Here is an 18,599-nt window from a genome sequence, read left to right as displayed (position 1 = left end):
AATGGGTGATGTATACGTATGGCTCCGTTCCTTCGCTGTTCACTGGAAACTACCTCAACATTGTTAATCGACTGTACCCCAATACAAAATGTTTCTGGTGTTAAAAATAATAAAAAATTTAAAAGTAAAATAAATGGACAACCAGCAAGGACCTACTGTATAGACAGAGAACTCTGCTCAGTGTTATGTCGCAGGCTGGACAGGAGGGGAGTGTGGGGGAAAAGGGATACATGTGTATGTATGGCTGAGCCCCTTGCTGTTCACCTGGAACTATCACCACCTTGTTCATCAGCTCTGCCCCAAAACAAAGCAAAAAGTTTTTTAAACAAAAAGACAATTGGCATGCATCCTCCTCCTCCTGGCTTCCACCGTTTCTGGTATTTAAACACAGTCCTGTCTCCCTGCGCCCCCATCTCTCTCACACACACGCACACAGAGGCACCCTGATCTTAGGGAGGACAGGGAGAAGTAGAGGCGATGGGCAGTGACAAGAGCCACAGAGGGCACTTTGGTGCCGTCTAGGACGCCGCTGTTGGCCCAGCTCTGTTGGGAGGCCTCTGCCCTCGGGAGCAGGAACTCCGAGCACTCTGGCCTCTGGGCACCTGTCCCTCCCCTCCCCTTGGCCTCTGCCCCAAGCTTGTGTCTGGAGGGGAGCGTTGGTGGTGCTGCCAGAACGAGCACAGGTGGACTGCTTCCTGGACACAGTGGAGACAGTAGGCCTGGACTCTCTGCTAACCCAGATGCCCACCTTCCCCTGCAGGTACCGAGCCTTCATCCTGCTCATCACCTTCTTAATCTACACCTGCTATCACATGTCCCGGAAGCCCATCAGTGTCGTCAAGGTGAGTCTGGCCCGGGGGTAAGGAAGAATGCAGGACTGCTGGGCTCAGCAGAAATACGGAAATACTTCAGAAGCACAGCCCGGAGCTCAGTGAAGCACCGTCCTTGTCCCTTGTCTTGGTCACCAAGTCTGTCTCTTCCCCCTTGGCTGACTCCCACTTTCAGCAGTTCTTTTTCCCAGGAGAGTTTCCTGGGTTTCTTCACCAAGAGAGCGGTGTCGGGGAACTGGGGGTGGAACCAGAGAGCAGGACCCTTGGGTCCCCTGGGTGCTGCTCATAGACACCCCTTGCCCTTCACCAAGGCTCTGCCGTGGCCCCTTGCCAGACCGGGTGTCAGAGGAAGACGCAGGGAGTCCAGTGGGGACGGGCAGTGGCCTGCTGTGGTGGGGGAGGTTACTGGCTCCCTTGTGGGCTGGGTTGACTCTGGGGCCACCAGCTACCCCTGACCTGCACACCCGTTGCCTCTCCAGAGCCGTCTGCACCACAACTGCTCAGAGGTGATCCAGCCCGTCAACAGCACCCACAGTCTCAACGATACCACGTGGTGCAACTGGGCCCCCTTTGGTAAGAGCGGGGTGAGCCACTCCTCCCCACGCCTGCTCCCCATCCAGGCCCGGGAAGGGCTTCTTGCAGGGGGCATCCAGATAGCCAGCTTTCTGTCTCTCCCGTCTGCCTTCAGATAAGAGCAACTACAAGGAGTTACTGGGGGCCGTGGACAACGCCTTCCTCGTGGCCTATGCCATCGGCATGTTTATCAGGTAAGAGGCAGAGCCCATGTTGGCCTGTAGGGTGGTTCAGGCTGCTGTCTTCTCTACACCAACCTGGGGCCGTGGGGCCAGAGAGAAAGTTGTTGGAAATGAGACAAGCCTTCCACACATCCCGTCACCCGTAGCTGGCGTGTTGCCACCATCACCCAGCCTGCTCCTTCACCTGGCTGACTCCCTCTTTTAGTAACTCTCCTGCAAAGACCTTCCTGGATCTTCTTTTGAGTTTATTCACTCAGATGGCATGTCAACGGTGTGGCTGGAATATGGTCTGTCCTGGACAGGGATCCTTCACGGATAACCCGAAAGCTGAAAGCCCAGCATGGCTTTTATGTAGCAAGCATGATGTTTGTTCCCAGGAGGTGGGGGTGGCTGAGGCTGGGTACTACCTCTAGAGAGCTCACAGCCTAGTGGAGTGACCGATGCTTCAGCAGCTACGTTATAAACAGTGTGGTGGCTCTGAGACAGAGGTGGCTACGTACGGAGCTCCAAGGAGTCGCTTAGTCTGAGCTGGGATTAGAAAAGAGGGGTCAGGAAAGGCTTCTTGGAGAAGATGACACTTGAACTGATGAAGAGAAATTGGACTTGACTCATTTGAAAAGATCCTGATGCTGGGAAGGATTGAAGGCGGGAGGAGAAGGGGATGACAGAGGATGAAATGGTTGCATGGCATCACCAACTCAATGGACAGGAGTTGGAGCAAACTCCGGGAGTTGGTGATGGACAGGGAGGCCTGGCATGCTGTAGTCCATGGGGTCACAAAGAGTCGGACACGACTGAGCGACTGAACTGAACTGAATAGAGACAAGAGTCTTTCCCAGTGGCTCAGTGGGTAAAGAATCCACCTGCAAGGCAAGAGACACAGGAGACAGGTTTGATCCCTGGGTGGGGCGATTTTCTCGAAGAGGAAATGGCAACCCTCTCCCATATTCTTGTCTAAAAAATTCCTTGGACAGAGGAGCCTGGAGGGCTACAGTCCACAGGGTGGCAGAAAGTTAGACATGACTGAGCACACTCGCACAATGGAGTCATGGCTTGGTGAAATAAGGCAGGTGTAATTTGAAGCAGCATGACTGCACAGAGGGCAGGGGGTGGAGTGGGGGACTCCTAACAGGTTTACCAACATGTAAAATGCAGAAGACGGGGCTGAAGAACGAGGTCATTGTGTACTAGGCTGTGGGCTCAGGAGAGCCACTGAGTGGGTGGCTCAGTGGGTGTCATGTTCAGATCCACATGTCAGACAGATACTGAGAGGCTGACGGAGGTGGACTTGAGGGAGAGAAGGGCTGATTGGCTTTTCTGGTAACTCAGATGGTAAAGAATCTGCCTGCAATGCGGAAGATGCCCTGGAGAAGTGAATGGCAACCCACTCCAGTATTCTTGCCCATGGGCAAAGGAGCCCAACTGGGCTATAGTCCATGGGGTCACAAAGAGTTGGACATGACGGAGTGACTGACAGTTCACTTCAGGGCTGACTAGCAGGTCACACTAAGGAACAGATTTGATAGTAGCTCCAGCTGGGCTTGGAGGAAAGCTTGAGTTAGAATGGTATTATTAATAATAGAGATGGAGAGAAATGACGCGCTGGAGAGAAATAAGAGGAGCAGCAGGCAGGTCTTGGAGGTCGCTTGTGGAGGGTGGGCCGCAGGGACAGGAGACTGAGGTAGCTCGCTTCCGGCTTGAGTGGCCAAATGTGGGGATGCCATCGAGTCCACTGAGGGGCGCAGACATGGGGCAGGGTCTGGGAGGGGGGCAGAGGAGTCCAGTCTTTGGAGTTGTTGATTAGCAGCTATTTGGGAGGCAACGCAGTCAGGATGTCCAGAAGCAATGTGGATATGATCCTGGGAGAAAGTTCAGGGCTGTAGACACACAGCTGGGCTGTGTACATGTACATACATGACAGGTAAAACCATAAATGTGATGCGAGAGAGAATGCATGAGATGGACTGGTCAGCCAAGGGGGAAGAAGAGGGTCACGGGGATGTTACAGAGGCCACTTTGCCGGGCACGTTGTGAGGCGTGTCGTCAAACAAAGCAGAGGTGCCTAGTGGCAACACAGAGGTCCCTGGTGGGGCCCTGGGGGAGCCAGGAGGCGGAGGGCAGGGGTGCGAGGTAGCCGAGATTAACCACGAATCCAACTCTCTCTGCAGCGGCATTTTTGGGGAGCGGCTCCCCCTCCGGTACTACCTCACAGCCGGAATGCTGCTCAGCGGCCTTTTCACCTCACTCTTTGGCCTGGGGTATTTCTGGAACATCCACGTGCTCTGGTACTTTGTGCTGGTGCAGGTACGAGCCTCCTCCGTCTTGCACTCGGGGCTCTGTTCCTGCCACAGAAAGATCACAGAGGCTGTGAGTCCTTCCCAGCCGCTCCAGGTCACAGCAGATCCCGACCCAGGCTCCTTTATCACAGTGCGGGGTCCCCTGCCCACAGCCAGGGCGGCCTCGCCAGCTCAGGGAGTCTGCACTGAGCGTCAGCCTGAGGTCTGTGGAGGTGCCTGTGAGGCCCAGTCTCTGCTGTAGGGACCTGGGGTCAGAGGGGCATCAGCTGGTGGGTGTGTGCATGCGTGTGAAGGAACAGGGAGCATAGTGTGGATTCTGGAGGGCTCCCCCATCCCAGGGGCTGCACCACTCAGTCCAGGGGCCTCTGTCCCCCCACTTTCCCTGCAGATCTTCAATGGACTCGTGCAGACCACGGGCTGGCCTGCCGTGGTGAGCTGCGTGGGCAACTGGTTCGGGAAGGGCAAGTGAGTGTGACCAGGGAGGCGGGTGGGCATTGCCTGGGGGTGCTGGGCTGGTGTGGGGGCAGGAGGTCCCTTGTGGCCTCTGATACGATTTTAGGACCAAAGATTAGAAATAAGCCTCCGTCCTGCTGACTCGCACAGGCTGGGATATAAATGTTTTAGTGACTAAAAGCAGTGACTTTTTTCATTGCTGAGGTTTTAATCCTTAAAACCTGCCATCTTCGTTATGCCTTTTCCTCATAATAGATGAGTTTCCATTTTGCATGAAAACAAAAATGAAGCCTATAAAACTCTGTGTGTGTGTATATATATAAATGCATATACTCATATATTTTAATGCATATATATGTATATGTCTTATATATTTATTTATTTTTCCCTTGAACTGGCTTTTGTGCAAAAAAAAAATAAAAAGTTTCTTTTGGGCAGAGTTTCTCAGCCCTGGCGCTGTTAACACTGTGGGCTACATCTGGGGCTGTGTAATTCTTTGCTGGGGGGCCGTCCTACACGTTGTAGTGTTTAGCAGCCTCTACCTGCTAGACACCACCAGCACACTCTGGGCTGGATCACCAGAACTCTCCAGACAGTGTCCATGTCCCCTGGGGGCAGTCACCCTTAGCTGAGGCTTTCAGAGTCACAGCCTCAGGGCAAGAGAAGAAAGGGTGGGGCTGCGGCCCTGGGACGGAGGGGAGGGAGGGCTTGCTCAGGGAGCTGGCTGGGGAGCAGGACACCACAGGCCTGGCTGTCGCTCACTCGATGCCAGCCAGCCCTGCCCCTCCTCCCCGACTGGGGTCTTCGGGCACGGAGGCTACAGGCAGCCAGCTGTTCGCACTTGGCCTAGGCGGTGTCGGTGAGCCCAGGGCTTCTCTTCTTACGCTTCCTGCTCTTGCCTCCCTGCCCCTCTCCCCACCTCCCCTCCAGGCGGGGGCTCATCATGGGCATCTGGAACTCCCATACGTCCGTGGGCAACATCCTGGGCTCCCTGCTGGCTGGCGTGTGGGTGGATCAGCAGTGGGGCCTGTCCTTCGTGGTGCCCGGCGTCATCACCGCCATCATGGGCGTCATCACTTTCTTCTTCCTCATCGAATGTGAGTGGACCCCTCTCCCCCCATCCCCACAGGGCCAGAGCGAAGCTTCCCAGTTAGGTTCCGGGAGAAGGAGGCTGGTCCCGTGGGGGTCGCAGGGTTGGAGGCCCAGGCGTGTGACTCAGAGGACGACCTCTCTGGGCCTCGATTTCTCGCATGGGACACCTGCTTTCCTGGGCTGTGGAGAGTGTCTGTGAGACGCATGTCAGGATGCCTGGCAAACGCTGGCTCCTCTGACCCTGAGGCTGGAGAAATGGGTTGGACGGCACCCTCTCCATGCTTGCTGCTTTTTTTCTGGCTCCCTGACAGATGGCCCCTGGAGTCATGGCCATGGTCACTTGTAAGCAAGAGAATGAAAGTCCACGAGGCTCCCGTGGTTAGGAGACCCAGGCCTCAAAGGTGGTCTCTGGAGCCCTGGCTCCCTCGTGCTGAAAAGTCCACGGGCCCCCTTGGGGGTGTGGGGCTCACACGCCATGCAGGGTGAGGGCCTGGTCTGCTGGCAAGCTTCTTAGAAGGTTTTCCTTTCAGACCCAGAAGACGTGGACTGCTCCCCGCCTCAGCACCACGTGAGTGTGGCCCCCAGCCCCACTCCACCAGGGGGCTGGTCCCAGAGAGGCCTGGGGAGTTGAGGAGGGGCCTGTGTGTCCAAAGCTGGGCCCACGGGTGGCTCCCTGGCAGGCTGTGAGTCCGGTTCAGGAGGGGGTGCATACCTCATGCAGCTCATCTCACATGGGTTGTCCCTCTAGCTGGTGGGGGAGTGGTATGTGGACGTGCCCCCAGTAAGGGCTCTTCTCTGCTCAGGGTAATCCAGAAGAGAGCCAAGATCAGCCTGAGGACCCCGCGAATGGACCCAGCTGTAACAAAGAGAGCAGCCTGGAATCAGCTGTCACCTGCTCCAAGGAAGCAAGTGCTCAGCCTTCCGCCATCAGCTTCTTCGGGGCCCTGCGCATCCCGGTGAGTCGTCTGTGGACCAGAAGGAAGAGAGAGGCTCTCTAGATTTTTCTGCTGGGTCTCAGGAGATGGGGATGCTCAGGGTGATCCATGGTTTTTGGAGTGTCTTTACGTGCAGTGCTTAGGGCGGGGGCCCTCCTGGGGAGGGTCATGTGGCCGGACGTTACCCTAGCATTCAGGCAGCAGGCATGTTGCCGTACCTGAGACTGGAGGTGTTCTAGAGGCTGCTCCGTGTGGTGGGCGGTGGAAAGTGCTGGCACAGGGCTCGGTGGCCGCAGGCCCCAGGCTGTCCTGCCCACCTTCCCATCTGCCCTCTGCTGTGCTCCCAGGGCGTGGTCGAGTTCTCCTTGTGTCTGCTCTTCGCCAAGCTGGTCAGTTACACCTTCCTCTACTGGCTGCCCCTGTACATTTCCAATGTGGGTGAGTACACGGGGAGGAAGAGGGGAGAGAGGAAGGGGGGGCCTCCAAGGAAGAAACCCACCATGAGGTGCTTATGACTCCACGAATAGGCAGGATTTCTGCTGACACTCTCCAAGCACAGAAGGAAGATTTTTTCTTTCATGGGAAGCTAAGTTTTGCAGAAACCCTCCTAGTCCCTGACTGATTCCAGCCACTTTTCCTCACTTGGCACTCAGTCGGGGTTAGGAACTCAAATCCTCTCTAACATCTACTCCGGCCTCAAGTGTAGGCAAAACCCCACTTCAGGCCCATTGGCTGGCTCATAGATGGGTGGGATTGGAGGGTCCTGGAGAAACGGTCTGCCTTCTGAATGCCTCCAGGAGTCTCTCAAGCCTTCCCCAGCCCAAGGAAGAGGGCCTGGCAAGCTGCCCCTGCTGCTGGTAGCCTGGTGGGAAACACCGTTCTCTTCCCAGGGGCTGCCGGGATACTTGGGTCATTGATGCCCAGTGCCCAGGTCTGCTGGGCTGCCCACCTTGTGGACTTCCTGTCCCCTGCCTCTGTCTCTGCCCAAGGATGGACAGACATATGAGGAGAGGTCACTTCTGTGGTTAGAAAAGGATGTTTGTGTTCTCTTGTCCTGGGTCTCTGGTTTTCCCCAGGTGGGGCTGCTCTATCAAGGAGCAGCTCTGCCCCCAGAGCCCAGAGCCCCAGAGCCCTGCCAGGGTCAAGGACCTCTCAGCAGGGACACCGGCCTCCCTCCAGGGCCCTGGGGGAACAAGCTGCCGTCCACACGGTACACTTGGGCCACAGGATGCCGTTTGGATGAGTCAGGGCCAAATCTCAAGCTGTAACCTGCCACCTCCCACCCTCACCCTGTCTGCAACTGAGGGGCCTCCCCCAAAGACAGGGCTAGAGGCCAGGGCGGCCCTGTGGACACTGACTCTTTGTTCTGTGGCCTTGATGCTGGCTACAGACCGTGAGTCAACCTTGAGGGCTGGGCTGCCAGTCACACTGCTGGGCGTCCCTCCTTCTAATCCCAGGGCAAGGTCAGGGGCCTGAGGTGCCCATTTTCCTAGTGAGCCTCCTTCCTGGCTCCGTTTATCAGTAGGGAACTCAGAAGGAGGTGACAAGCTCCTGTGCGGGCGTGCTGCTCTGTCAGGGGCGGGCAGGCATGTGGCTGGACGGGCTGAGGCTCAGACAGCGCTGGGGTGCCCCCCGGTGGGACAGGGTCCTTGGGGCCAGATCCCTGTGCTCTCGGAGATCAAGGCCATCCGACGGGAAGAAGGTAGTACGGGCCTGGTGGCCAGAAAGGGCGTCCCGTCCCGAACTGCTGCAGACTCACCTGTGACCTTGGCCAGTCGCTTCCCCCCAGGCCCCCCACTCCTTCTGAAGAAGGGGGCAGTGATCCCGGATCGGGAGTCTGCGGGGACGCTTCCAGCAGTGGCCCTCCACACTGTCTGCCCTGAGTCCCCAGGTCTGAGCACGTGCTTCGTTTTCCACAGTTCACTTCACTGCCAAGGAGGCCGGGGACCTCTCCACGCTGTTCGATGTTGGTGGCATCATAGGTAAGGCCACGCCCTGCCGTGCCTCTCAGCTGGATCCACCTCTTCTCTTGTTGGGTTGCAGACGAGAGGGACAGGTTCCAGCGAGACGTGACCTAGGCAGATGGCAAGGGAAAAGGTGGCATCCTGCCCAGGTGGCCCTCCCGTGAGCCATGGGTACTGGGACGGTTGCAGAGGGAGACACTCTGCTGGCCCGGGGTGCCCCGAGTGGACTGCTGGGGCAGTGCTCGGGGGTCCCCCGTGCCTGGGGCGGCAGTGTGCACATTGTATTCCAGGCGGCATTCTGGCGGGGCTCGTCTCTGACTACATCAATGGCAGGGCCACCACCTGCTGCGTCATGCTGATCTTGGCTGCCCCCATGGTGCGTAGAACCTCAAGGCTGAGGGCCGGGAGCTGTGTGCACGCCCGGGCATCACACACACACACCCGTCTCTTTGCGTGTGTGCAGCCCTGTGCACGGCCAGGGGAGGAGAAGCCAGGATCAGCACAGGGAAAGGGATCCAGACTGAGAATTTTGGAAAAGGACTAGTGGCTCTTTGACCTCAGTTGGAGCGGGGGATGTCAGCTGCTAAACTTCCTGACCAAGGAAAGAATAAGAGGCTGAGGTTTGATAGGAGAGGAGACTTCTGGAGCAAAGGAAAACGATGGATTACTGCATGTTAGACCCTGCCTCCCTGGGACACTTGAGGACCAAGAGGCCAGGGTATGAGAGGAAAGAAGGGAAAGCGGGCTTCTGGGGTTTCCAGTCTTCTGGGCTTCAAGCTAATGGAGGCGGCCCATGGAGAAGCCAGCTTGTGACCCTGCCCCCCTACTTCTCCTCTCTCAGATGTTCCTGTACAACCATGTTGGCCAGAGAGGAATCGGCATCTCCATAGGTAGGGAGCTGGCACTGCCCTGGGGACCACACGAGGCTGGCTTGGGGGCACAGTGGGCAGCCTGGGGAAGTGGAGGTTCTCAGCCTGGAGCCTGGGGGACTCACCTGCTTTGGGGCGGAGGATGATGGTGGCTTCTCCTCTCTAACTGGCCGTCTCCATCACCACCTCAGTCATGCTGCTTATCTGTGGAGCCCTGGTCAACGGCCCTTATGCGCTTATCACCACTGCTGTCTCAGCTGACCTGGTAAGCAGGGCCACCTCGGGGCCTGGCCAGGGGCTCTATCTCCAGGCTCATCTTCCCCACGTCTTTCCCCTTCCCCCAGCCTGCAGAGACGAGATCCTCAAAGTCCTTCAGAGTCCGCCCTGGTTCCCTGTTTCTTCCCAACTCCAAGCCCTCATCACTCCCTTTCCCCGAGCCAGCCCCTTTCTCAGTCGCAGTCCTGCTCAGGGCGCTGCCTCTTAGTTTGGCCCCCACACCCACCCACCCTGACTCTGCTGTCTCTCCAGGGGACGCACAAGAGCCTGAAGGGCAACGCCAAGGCGCTGTCCACTGTGACAGCCATCATCGATGGCACTGGATCCATAGGTCTGTAACTTTCACCCTGGGCTCTCCCAACAGACCCCCGAGCCTGGTCTTGGGCAGAGTTTTAGGATGGAGGGCACAGCCCCTGCTCTGGGCCCTTCTCTGACACTGTGCTCCGCACAGGTGCGGCTCTAGGGCCTCTGTTGGCCGGGCTCATATCCCCCACGGGCTGGAACAACGTCTTCTACATGCTCATCGCTGCCGACGTCCTGGCCTGCTTGGTAAGAGTTTGGGGGCACACAGATGGGTAGGGGGAGGGGTCCCCTCCTGCAGGCCTGGAAGCTGGGGCTCCAAAGTGTCCAGACGATGAGGACCGCTTCCTTTGCACGAAGCACTCTGCCTCCCATGGGTGACCCCTGCAGAATGGCACTGTGAACAGCCAGCCCAGCGGTCACCTAGTGTTAGGGACTGGCCACATGCTCCATGCTTGTGTCTCCCTCCCCTCCTCCCCACAGCTCCTCTGCCGGCTGGTGTACAAAGAGATCCTGGCCTGGAAGTCATCCCTGAGCAAAGACAGAGGGTAAGTCCTGCGGAGGGAGCGCTGGGGCCCTGTCCACCCAGCCTCACTCCTCCTGGGAGTGAAATCCATCGCTCGGGGGCTCTGCACAGTCTGAGCCCAACTCCAGCCCAGACCTCAGGGACGTGGCCCGCGGACCCCGAACGTGCCCGTGAGCCCCGGCCCGGCCCCCAGCTCCACTAACCCGTCGTCTATTGTCCCATGTGTCTCCATAGCTCTAATGTGGCCCTAACCCACGCGTGATAGTCTTTTCCTCAAGTCCCATGACTTTTGTGAGTATTTCCTTCAAGTCTGTGACTACTGTGCTCTTAAGAGTGCATGCAAAGCCTCTCTCTCCTCCAGTGTGATTTTTCTGATTTTCCTGACTTTTCTGACTTTCGCTTTTTCTTTGGGGGCCAGTTCCAAAGATTCGGACTCTGGGTGGAATATGGTGCTTGGGAAGTATTTCCTCAGAGGCCAGAGCCGCTGGGAAGGTCAGCAGCCTCTCCTTACCGAGAGTGACAGGGTTTGGGACGGGCCCCACCCCCCAGGACAGAGGAGATGGCATCTGGGGAAATAGTTTTTCCTCTGAACTCAGACACTGAGCTGTCTGCACCTCCCAGAGTTCAGAAGCCGAGGGCGTCTGGCCTGTCTGACTGGGGTATGCAGAAAAAAAGCAAGTGCCAAGCGAAGCCTCTGGAACAAAACCCCAAGCTGACCTGAGGCGTGGTCTGCCTGTCGCCCAGCGGTGGTGGGTGCAGAGGTGGCTCAGACAGGCTCGCGGCTGAGCCTGGGCGTGAGAGGCTGGGCCGTGCAGCTGGTGCTGAGGCTGGGAATGTTCTCTCGCAGCCTTTCTGGCTTTCCTTAGGAAGCTCTTGCTCGTGAGAAGCAGCCCGAGCGATGGACAGGGTCTGGATGGTAAATGTGAGGAAGAACCCGCTGGGGACCTGGGAACCAGCGCCATATCTGGGGAGGCACTTCCCTTTAAGGAAGGTGTCATCCCGGCTCAGGGAGAGCAACCCGCAGGGCAGGAGGCGTTAGCGGGGCCTCTGTCCTGCCCTGCCCTGGAGGGGGAGCAGAGGATGGCACCTCAAGACCAATGCTGCTTCCACCTGCTGCCCCCCACCCCCCAGACCAGGCCTGCGGGGACCTGGGGAGGAGAGGGACGGAGGCAGGAGGGGAGGAGAATGATGCAGAGTGAGCGTCTGCTCTGGGCGTTGACTTGAGTCTGTCTAGCTGTACTGGCGTCCCTCTCAGCAGCCCCGAGAGGTAGAGGCGAGAGGACAGAGGCTCAGAGCTCACGGAACACACCTCAGGCCTTTAGCTCGTCCCAGCAGAGCCCGCCTTCGGACCTAGGTGTGCGGGTTCACTGCCATCTGCATCGTCAATGGGTCTTTCTGTGAGGCAGGCCTGTGTCGGGGGCGCGGAGGCACAGAGCCAGGGCTCGGCACCAGAAACCCTGGACAATCCTGACTTCTCTGCTCGCCTGCTTCTGTCGAACCTTGGCACCTTCTCCGAATGTCCGCGTCCTTGTGTGTCCAATGGGGGTGCTCATTCCTAAATACCTGATTGGGTTGGTCTCAGGCTGAGACACGCTGGGATAAAATATGACATGGCTTTGCAAAGCCATCAGACGTGGTACAAACACTGTGAAGTTTTTTGAAACATGATTCTGGCTTGGTGCTCCCTGCTGAAGAGGGGACGGGGAGCCCTAATGACAATGAACAGGAGGAAAAGCAATTATTGGGTTGGCCAAAAAGTTCATTCGGGGTGTTTCCATACATTGTTATCAGTTCAGTTCAGTCACTCAGTCATGTCCGACTCTTTGTGACCCCATGGACTGCAGCACGCCAAGCTTCCCTGTCCATCACCAACTCCTGGAATTTGCTCCAACTCCTGTCCACTGAGTCAGTGATGCCATCCGATCATCTCATCCTCTGTTATTCCCTTCTCCTCCTGCCTTCAATCTTACCCAGCACTAGGGTCTTTTCTAATGAGTTAGTTCTTTGCATCAGATGGCCAAAGTACTGGAGCTTCAGCATCCTTCCAGTGAATGTTCAGGACTGATTTCCTTTAGGATTGACCAGTTTGATCTCCTTCATATGATGTTATGGGGAAACCCGAATGAACTTTTTGGCCAGGCCAGTATTAAGGGACCCAGTATTAAGGCAAGGGGACTTGCCTTCCCTGTTCCCACTGTTGGGATGGGAGCCAACACTTGTTAACCAGTGTCTCACCTTCTCTTCCACTGCCTCTGTCCTCTTCATGCAGGTATAGAGAAATGTGAGGCCCCTGATCAGAGCAGAAACATGGAGGGACCTTGCCGGGTCCCAAGGTGCCCCCCCACACAGATGGCTGAGGCAAAAAGCCCCTTGACCCAGCACCAGCCAGCCCAGCCCATGAGGCTTCCAAGGGCTAGGAGACGCTCCACGGGAAAGGACCGCCAAGTTCGAGGACATGGAAAACTCAAGGGCCTTGTTGGAGAATGGAGGGAACGCAGAGTGCTCACCATACTGAGAAGGCATCTTGAGACCAAAACAAAACGCTCAGGCAGCTCCGCGCCATCAATGGATCAGTTTATTACAGGGTCACTTAACGGATGGAGTAGGCTGGACAGCGATCTGGGAGCACCCCCATGCCGCCCAGGGGCCATGGTAATGATTCTATGGCTAACCTGGGGGACGGGGAGGCAGGACATGCCTTCCTAAGTGAAAATTTATGAACACGTAACCAGTCTTGTGGCTGCTGGGAACATGTCAGAGAAGATTTCCATCATTGTTTAGGGACTAACAGAGCATAGAGGCTACCTGGTCCTAATGGTTATTAAACAGTGTCTATTAACTTCCAAAGCCCTTGATAACAGGGCAATGATTCAGCATACCGTACAGTCCTGAGCAGGCCCAGCGGAAGGAGAGGAGAGACTGTGAGGATCCCTGATGGTGTCAGTTCCGCTGACAGTGATCCAGGCCTGAACTCTGGAGACCGCAGGCCGGAGGGATTGGGGCTGAGGGCTGTCAGCATTTTGGTACAAGGAGGGGTCTGCTCAGACTCTTTCTTGTCCAGATTCCAAGATGGATAGCCGAGGTTCAGTGAGGCCAAGGCCTGGAAAGAGTGTGTCTCTCCTTCTCATGTCAAACTTGAACCCGTGTAATCAGCCTCTGCCTGAAAGTGTTATTTCAGAGCCACCAGACCTCTCTTGGTCCCTTATGTCCACAAGCCTGTTTTCTCCGTGTGTTTCCCCACACTGGCACCCCTGCTTCTACCCTCCATTTGATCCTGTTTCCAACCTCTGACCCACTTTGATTAAAACATTATTGCTGTATGCTCCAGGGACCAGGGAGAGGCAGGGCAGTGTTGGGGGTGTCACTCCCAGGCGTGGCCAGCTCCTGAGTGTGAGGGCACCTTGCCTCCCTCTTGTCCCAGCCCTCTGTGTCCCCAGGGCAGATGGCTTATCAGGGCAGTGCTGTGGGGGAAGTGTGTAGGGCGGTGGGGTGGGGGTGGGGGCATGACCCAAAGTCCCAGTATGTTATTAAATATTTTGATAATGAAATACCAGTGGTTACTGAGTGTTCACTGTTGGCCACCCTGAACCCTTGGGTCTGCCAGGCAAGCTCTTGGCATCTCTGTCTGCCCTCTGACACTGCCCATCAGCCCCGGTGCCAACGTCTGTTGCCAGCTGCTCCTGTGCTCATTGGGGATCATGTGGGCTATTGGCACAGCATCCCAGGACCTCGGAGCAGTGTGCTGGGTGCTCCAAACTGGGGTGCTCATGGCAGCTGTGCCTAGAGGAGGCAGTTCAGTCAGTTCGGTTATGCAGTCATGTCTGACTCTTTGTGACCCCATGGACTGCAGCATGCCAGGCTTCCCTGTCCATCACCAACTCCCAGAGCTTGCTCAAACTCAGGTCCATTGAATCAGTGATGCCATCCAACCATCTCATCCTCTGTCATCCCCTTCTCTTCCCACCTTCAATCTTTTCCAGCATCAGGGTCTTTTCCAATGAGTCAGTTCTTTGCATCAAGAGGCCAAAGTATAGGAACTTCAGCTTCAGCATCAGTCCTTCCAATGAATATTCAGGACTGATTACCTTTTGGATGGACTGGTGTGATCTCCTTGCAGTCCAAGGGACTCTCAAGAGTCTTCTCCAACACTACAATTCAAAAGCATCAATTCTTCGGTGCTCAGCTTTCTTTATGGTCCAACTCTCACATTCATACACGATTACCGGAAAAACCATAGCTTTGACTACACGGACCTTTGTTGGCAAAGTAATGTCTCTGCTTTTGAATATGCTGTCTAGGTTGGTCATAACTTTTCTTCCAAAGAGTAAGCGTCTTTTAATTTCATGGCTACAGTCACCACCTGCAGTGATTTTGGAGCCCAAGAAAATAAAGTCTCTCACTGTTTCCATTGTTTCCTCATCTATTTGGCATGAAGTGATGGGACTGGATGCCATGATCTTAGTTTTTTGAATGTTGAGTTTTAAGCCATTTTTTCACTCTCCTCTTTCACTTTTATCAAGAGGTTCTTTAGTTCCTCTTCACTTTCTGTGATAAGGATGGTGTCATCTGCATATCTGAGGTTAATGATAGTTCTCCCAGTAATCTTGATTCCAGCTTGTGCTTCATTCAGCCTGGCATTTCGCATGATGTACTCTGCATGTAAGTTAAATAAGCAGAGTGACAATATAAGGCCTTTGTGTACTCCTTTCCTCAGCAGTGGGGATACTGATAACCCAAGGGTATGCCTGGAGGCTGGTTCATTCTTTGGCTACAAATCTTTTGGATACACACTGAGACAGGTCGTATACACACCAGTGGTGACAGTTCAGTTCAGTCGCTCAGTCGTGTCCGACTCTGCGACCCCACGAATCGCAGCACGCCAGGCCTCTGTCCATCACCAACTCCCGGAGTTCACTCAGACTCACGTCCATCGAGTCAGTGACGCCATCCAGCCATCTCATCCTCTGTCATCCCCTTCTCCTCCTGCCCAATCCCTCCCAGCATCAGAGTCTTTTCCAATGAGTCAACTCTTCGCATGAGGTGGCCAAAGTACTGGAGTTTCAGCTTTAGCATCATTCCTTCCAAAGAAATCCCAGGGCTGATCTCCTTCAGAATGTTTTTCTGGAACTCTCTTGAGTTCCAGAAAATAGTGGTGGACAAATAGTAAGTCTCAAACTACTAAGACTCACTCCGGCTTGAAAAGCAGGAGCCAGTTGAAGTGTCTTTTTTTCTTGGGGATGATCTTGTTCCCTCAAGACCATCCCCAAGAAAAAGAAATGCAAAAAAGCAAAATGGCTGTCTGAGGAGGCCTTACAAATAAATAGGTGCGAAAAGAAGAGAAGCAAAAAGCAAAGGAGAAAAGGAAAGATATACCCATTTGAATGCACAGTTCCAAAGAATAGCAAGGAAAGATAAGAAAGTCTTCCTCAGTGATCAGTGCAAAGAAATAGAGGAAAACAATAGAATAGGAAAGACTAGAGATCTCTTCAAGAAAATTAGAGATACCAAGGGAAGATTTCATGCAAAGATGGGCTCAAAAAAGGACATAAATGGCAGGGACCTAACAGAAGCAGAGGATATTAAGAAGAGGTGGCAAGAATACACAGAACTGTACAAAAAAGATCTTCACGACACATATAATCATGATGGTGTGATCACTGACCTAGAGCCAGACATCCTGGAATGTGAAGTCAAGTGGGCTTTAGGAAGCATCACTACAAACAAAGCTAGTGAAGGTGATGGAATTCCAGTTGAGCTATTTCAAATCCTAAAAGATGATGCTGTGAAACTGCTGACTCAATATGCCAGCAAATTTGGAAAACTCAGCAGTAGCCACAGGACTGGAAAAGGTCAGTTTTCATTTCAATCCCTAAGAAAGGCAATGCCAAAGAATGCTCAAACTACTGCACAATTGCACTCATCTCACACACTAGTAAAGTAATGCTCAAAATTCTCCAAGCCAGGCTTCAGCAGTACATGAACCGTGAATTTCCAGATGTTCAAGCTGGTTTTAGAAGGCAGAGGAACCAGAGATCAAATTGCCAACATCCGCTGGATCATGGAAAAAGCAAGAGAGTTCCAGAAAAACATCTATTTCTGCTTTATTGACTATGCCAAAGCCTTTGACTGTGTGAATCACAATAAACTGTGGAAAATTCTGAAAGAGATGGGAATACCAACCACCTGACCTGCCTCTTGAGAAATCTGTATGCAGGTCAGGAAGCAACAGTTAGACCTGGACATGAAACAGACTGGTTCCAAACAGGAAAAGGAGTACATCAAGGCTATATATTGTCACCATGCTTATTTAACTTACATCCAGAGTACATCATGAGAAATGCTGGGCTGGATGAAGCACAAGCTGGAATCAAGATTGACAGGAGAAATATCAATAACCTCAGATATGCAGATGACACTACCCTTATGGCAGAAAGTGAAGAAGAACTAAAGAGCCTCTTGATGAAAGTGAAAGAGGAGAGTGAAAAAGTTGGCTTAAAGCTCAACATTCAAAAAACTAAGATCATGGCATCCGGTCCCATCACTTCATGGCAAATAGATGGAGAAACAGTGGAAACAGTGGCAGACTTTATTTTGGGGGGCTCCAAAATCACTGCAGACGGTGACCGCAGCCATGAAATGAAAAGACGCTTACTCTTTGGAAGAAAAGTTATGACCAACCTAGACAGCATATTAAAAAGCAGAGACATTACTTTGCCAACAAAGGTCCATCTAGTCAAGGCTCTGGTTTTTCCAGTGGTCATGTACAGATGTGAGAGTTGGACTATAAAGAAAGCTGAGCGCGGAAAAATTGATGCTTTTGAGCTGTGGGGTTGGAGAAGACTCTTGAGAGTCCCTTGGACTGCAAGGAGATCCAACCATTCCATCCTAAAGGAAATCAATCCTGAGTGTTCACTGGAAAGACTGATGTTGAAGCTGAAACTTGAATACTTTGGCCACCTGATACGAAGAGCTGACTCATTGGAAAAGACTCTGATGCTGGGCAAGATTGAAGGCAGGAGGAGAAGGGGACAACTGAGGATGAAATAGTTGGATAGCATCACTGACTCAATGGACATGAGTTTGGGTAAACTCCTGGAGTTGGTGATGGACAGGGAGGCCTGGTGTGCTGCAGTCCATGGGGTGGCAAAGAGTCGGACATGACTGAGTGACTGAACTGAACTGAACTGAGTTGAGATGTCTTAATCCTCAGGCCCCCAGGGCAGAGCTGCAATTTAGGTTCTAGAAGGCATCTTTCAGCACCAGGTTTAGGAACTTCCCTGGTGGCCCAGTGGTTAAGAACCCACCTTGCAGTGTCACAAGGAATCCACAGGTTTGATTCCTGGTCAGGGGACTAGGATCCCACATGCAGTGGAGCAACTGAGCCCGTGTGTTGGAGCCCCGTGCGCTACAAGTAGAGAGTCGGTGTGCAGCAAGGAAGACCTGATGTGGCACAACTAAGACCCAACGCAGCCAGATAAATAATAAAAAATAAAAATAGATAAACTGCCCCCATCACTGTCTTTAAAAAACAACAAAGCAGCCGCACTCAGGGGAGCCACTAGATGGCGCCTTCACTCCATGGTAGCCTGTGGCCCCCGCTCCCTTTAGGCTTCCAGAGGCTCCCTCGTCTGCTTGCTTTTCCTCTGGAAGTCTCTTCCCCAGCCTCACTGCTGGTGGCTTTAAACCTTCTCCTTATTAGAAAACTAATAACGTCACGTCCTTCAGAGGATCCCTGTGAGTGAAGGAGACAAGTTAGTGTTAAACACATGCCCTGCTCTGAGGGGCTTGTCTAGTTAGGGGATGAGACAGGAATAGGGAAGCGTTTAAACAATGCAAGAGAAAAACACCAGGGTGGGTGACTCAAGGACTTTGCCATCTGCCCGTCCAGCCCTGAAGGGGCAGGGCCGGGGAGGGTGGCCGCAGTGGCAGAGGACGAACAAATGAGACGGTCCAGAAGGACGGAAGTTAAAATGAACACGCACGAAGCCCCTAACGTGAGCGCAGGGACTGGAAAACGCGAAGGACACGGTCACCGGCTCAGTGTGGTGCTGTGGAGACGCTAAGGGCGAGTGAACTCTCGGGGCCAGCCTCAGAAATGAGGGCTGGGGTGAAGGTGGGAGTTTGGGGCCCCCTCACCTCGAGATCTGCCCTGGCACACCTGGCTCCCCGGCCCAGGGTCCCTGCTCCCCTGCAGCCCTGGGCACCGGCTGTCTGTCCCTGGAGGCCTGGGACCTACCTGGCTCCTCTCTGGGCCTCCGCACTCACTCGGGGCTAATGCGGGAGCATCACGTTAATTAGTTAT

General features: G+C 54.4%; 1 protein-coding gene and 1 long non-coding RNA gene across 5 annotated transcripts in view; one reads left to right on the top strand and one right to left on the bottom strand.

The window, feature by feature from the left end:
* The window catches only part of SLC37A2 (solute carrier family 37 member 2), a 28,179-nt gene extending 14,334 nt beyond the window's left edge, over positions 1–13,845 (top strand). For 2 of the 4 annotated variants that reach the window (XM_086382946.1, XM_086382943.1), the window contains exons 2-19: positions 761–842; positions 1,310–1,403; positions 1,519–1,597; positions 3,754–3,889; positions 4,271–4,347; positions 5,266–5,432; positions 5,958–5,995; positions 6,231–6,383; positions 6,710–6,800; positions 8,282–8,344; positions 8,617–8,702; positions 9,168–9,216; positions 9,387–9,460; positions 9,724–9,802; positions 9,923–10,020; positions 10,255–10,319; positions 10,532–10,588; positions 12,567–13,845. In XM_086382946.1, the coding sequence (XP_086239072.1) occupies positions 813–842; positions 1,310–1,403; positions 1,519–1,597; positions 3,754–3,889; positions 4,271–4,347; positions 5,266–5,432; positions 5,958–5,995; positions 6,231–6,383; positions 6,710–6,800; positions 8,282–8,344; positions 8,617–8,702; positions 9,168–9,216; positions 9,387–9,460; positions 9,724–9,802; positions 9,923–10,020; positions 10,255–10,319; positions 10,532–10,559 (1,407 nt within the window). In that variant the 5' untranslated portion in view covers positions 761–812 and the 3' untranslated portion in view covers positions 10,560–10,588; positions 12,567–13,845. The remainder of the gene's footprint in view (positions 1–760; positions 843–1,309; positions 1,404–1,518; positions 1,598–3,753; positions 3,890–4,270; positions 4,348–5,265; positions 5,433–5,957; positions 5,996–6,230; positions 6,384–6,709; positions 6,801–8,281; positions 8,345–8,616; positions 8,703–9,167; positions 9,217–9,386; positions 9,461–9,723; positions 9,803–9,922; positions 10,021–10,254; positions 10,320–10,531; positions 10,589–12,566) is intronic. The other 2 variants (XM_086382947.1, XM_086382945.1) reach the window with 1 other exon arrangement.
* On the bottom strand, positions 12,851–18,029 carry LOC147342264 (uncharacterized). Its single transcript, XR_015157296.1, has 2 exons — positions 17,602–18,029; positions 12,851–14,950 (listed from the first exon to the last, which is right to left on the bottom strand). It is a non-coding gene; the product is annotated as an uncharacterized LOC147342264 (long non-coding RNA).
* Positions 18,030–18,599: the final 570 nt, after the last annotated feature.

The sequence above is a fragment of the Bos grunniens genome, chromosome 29 (genome assembly GCF_055505025.1).
Source record: "Bos grunniens cultivar Pamir isolate PY7600 chromosome 29, Bosgru_T2T1.0, whole genome shotgun sequence".
NCBI lineage: Eukaryota > Metazoa > Chordata > Mammalia > Artiodactyla > Bovidae > Bos > Bos grunniens.
This window is presented reverse-complemented; position numbering and strand designations above follow the sequence as displayed.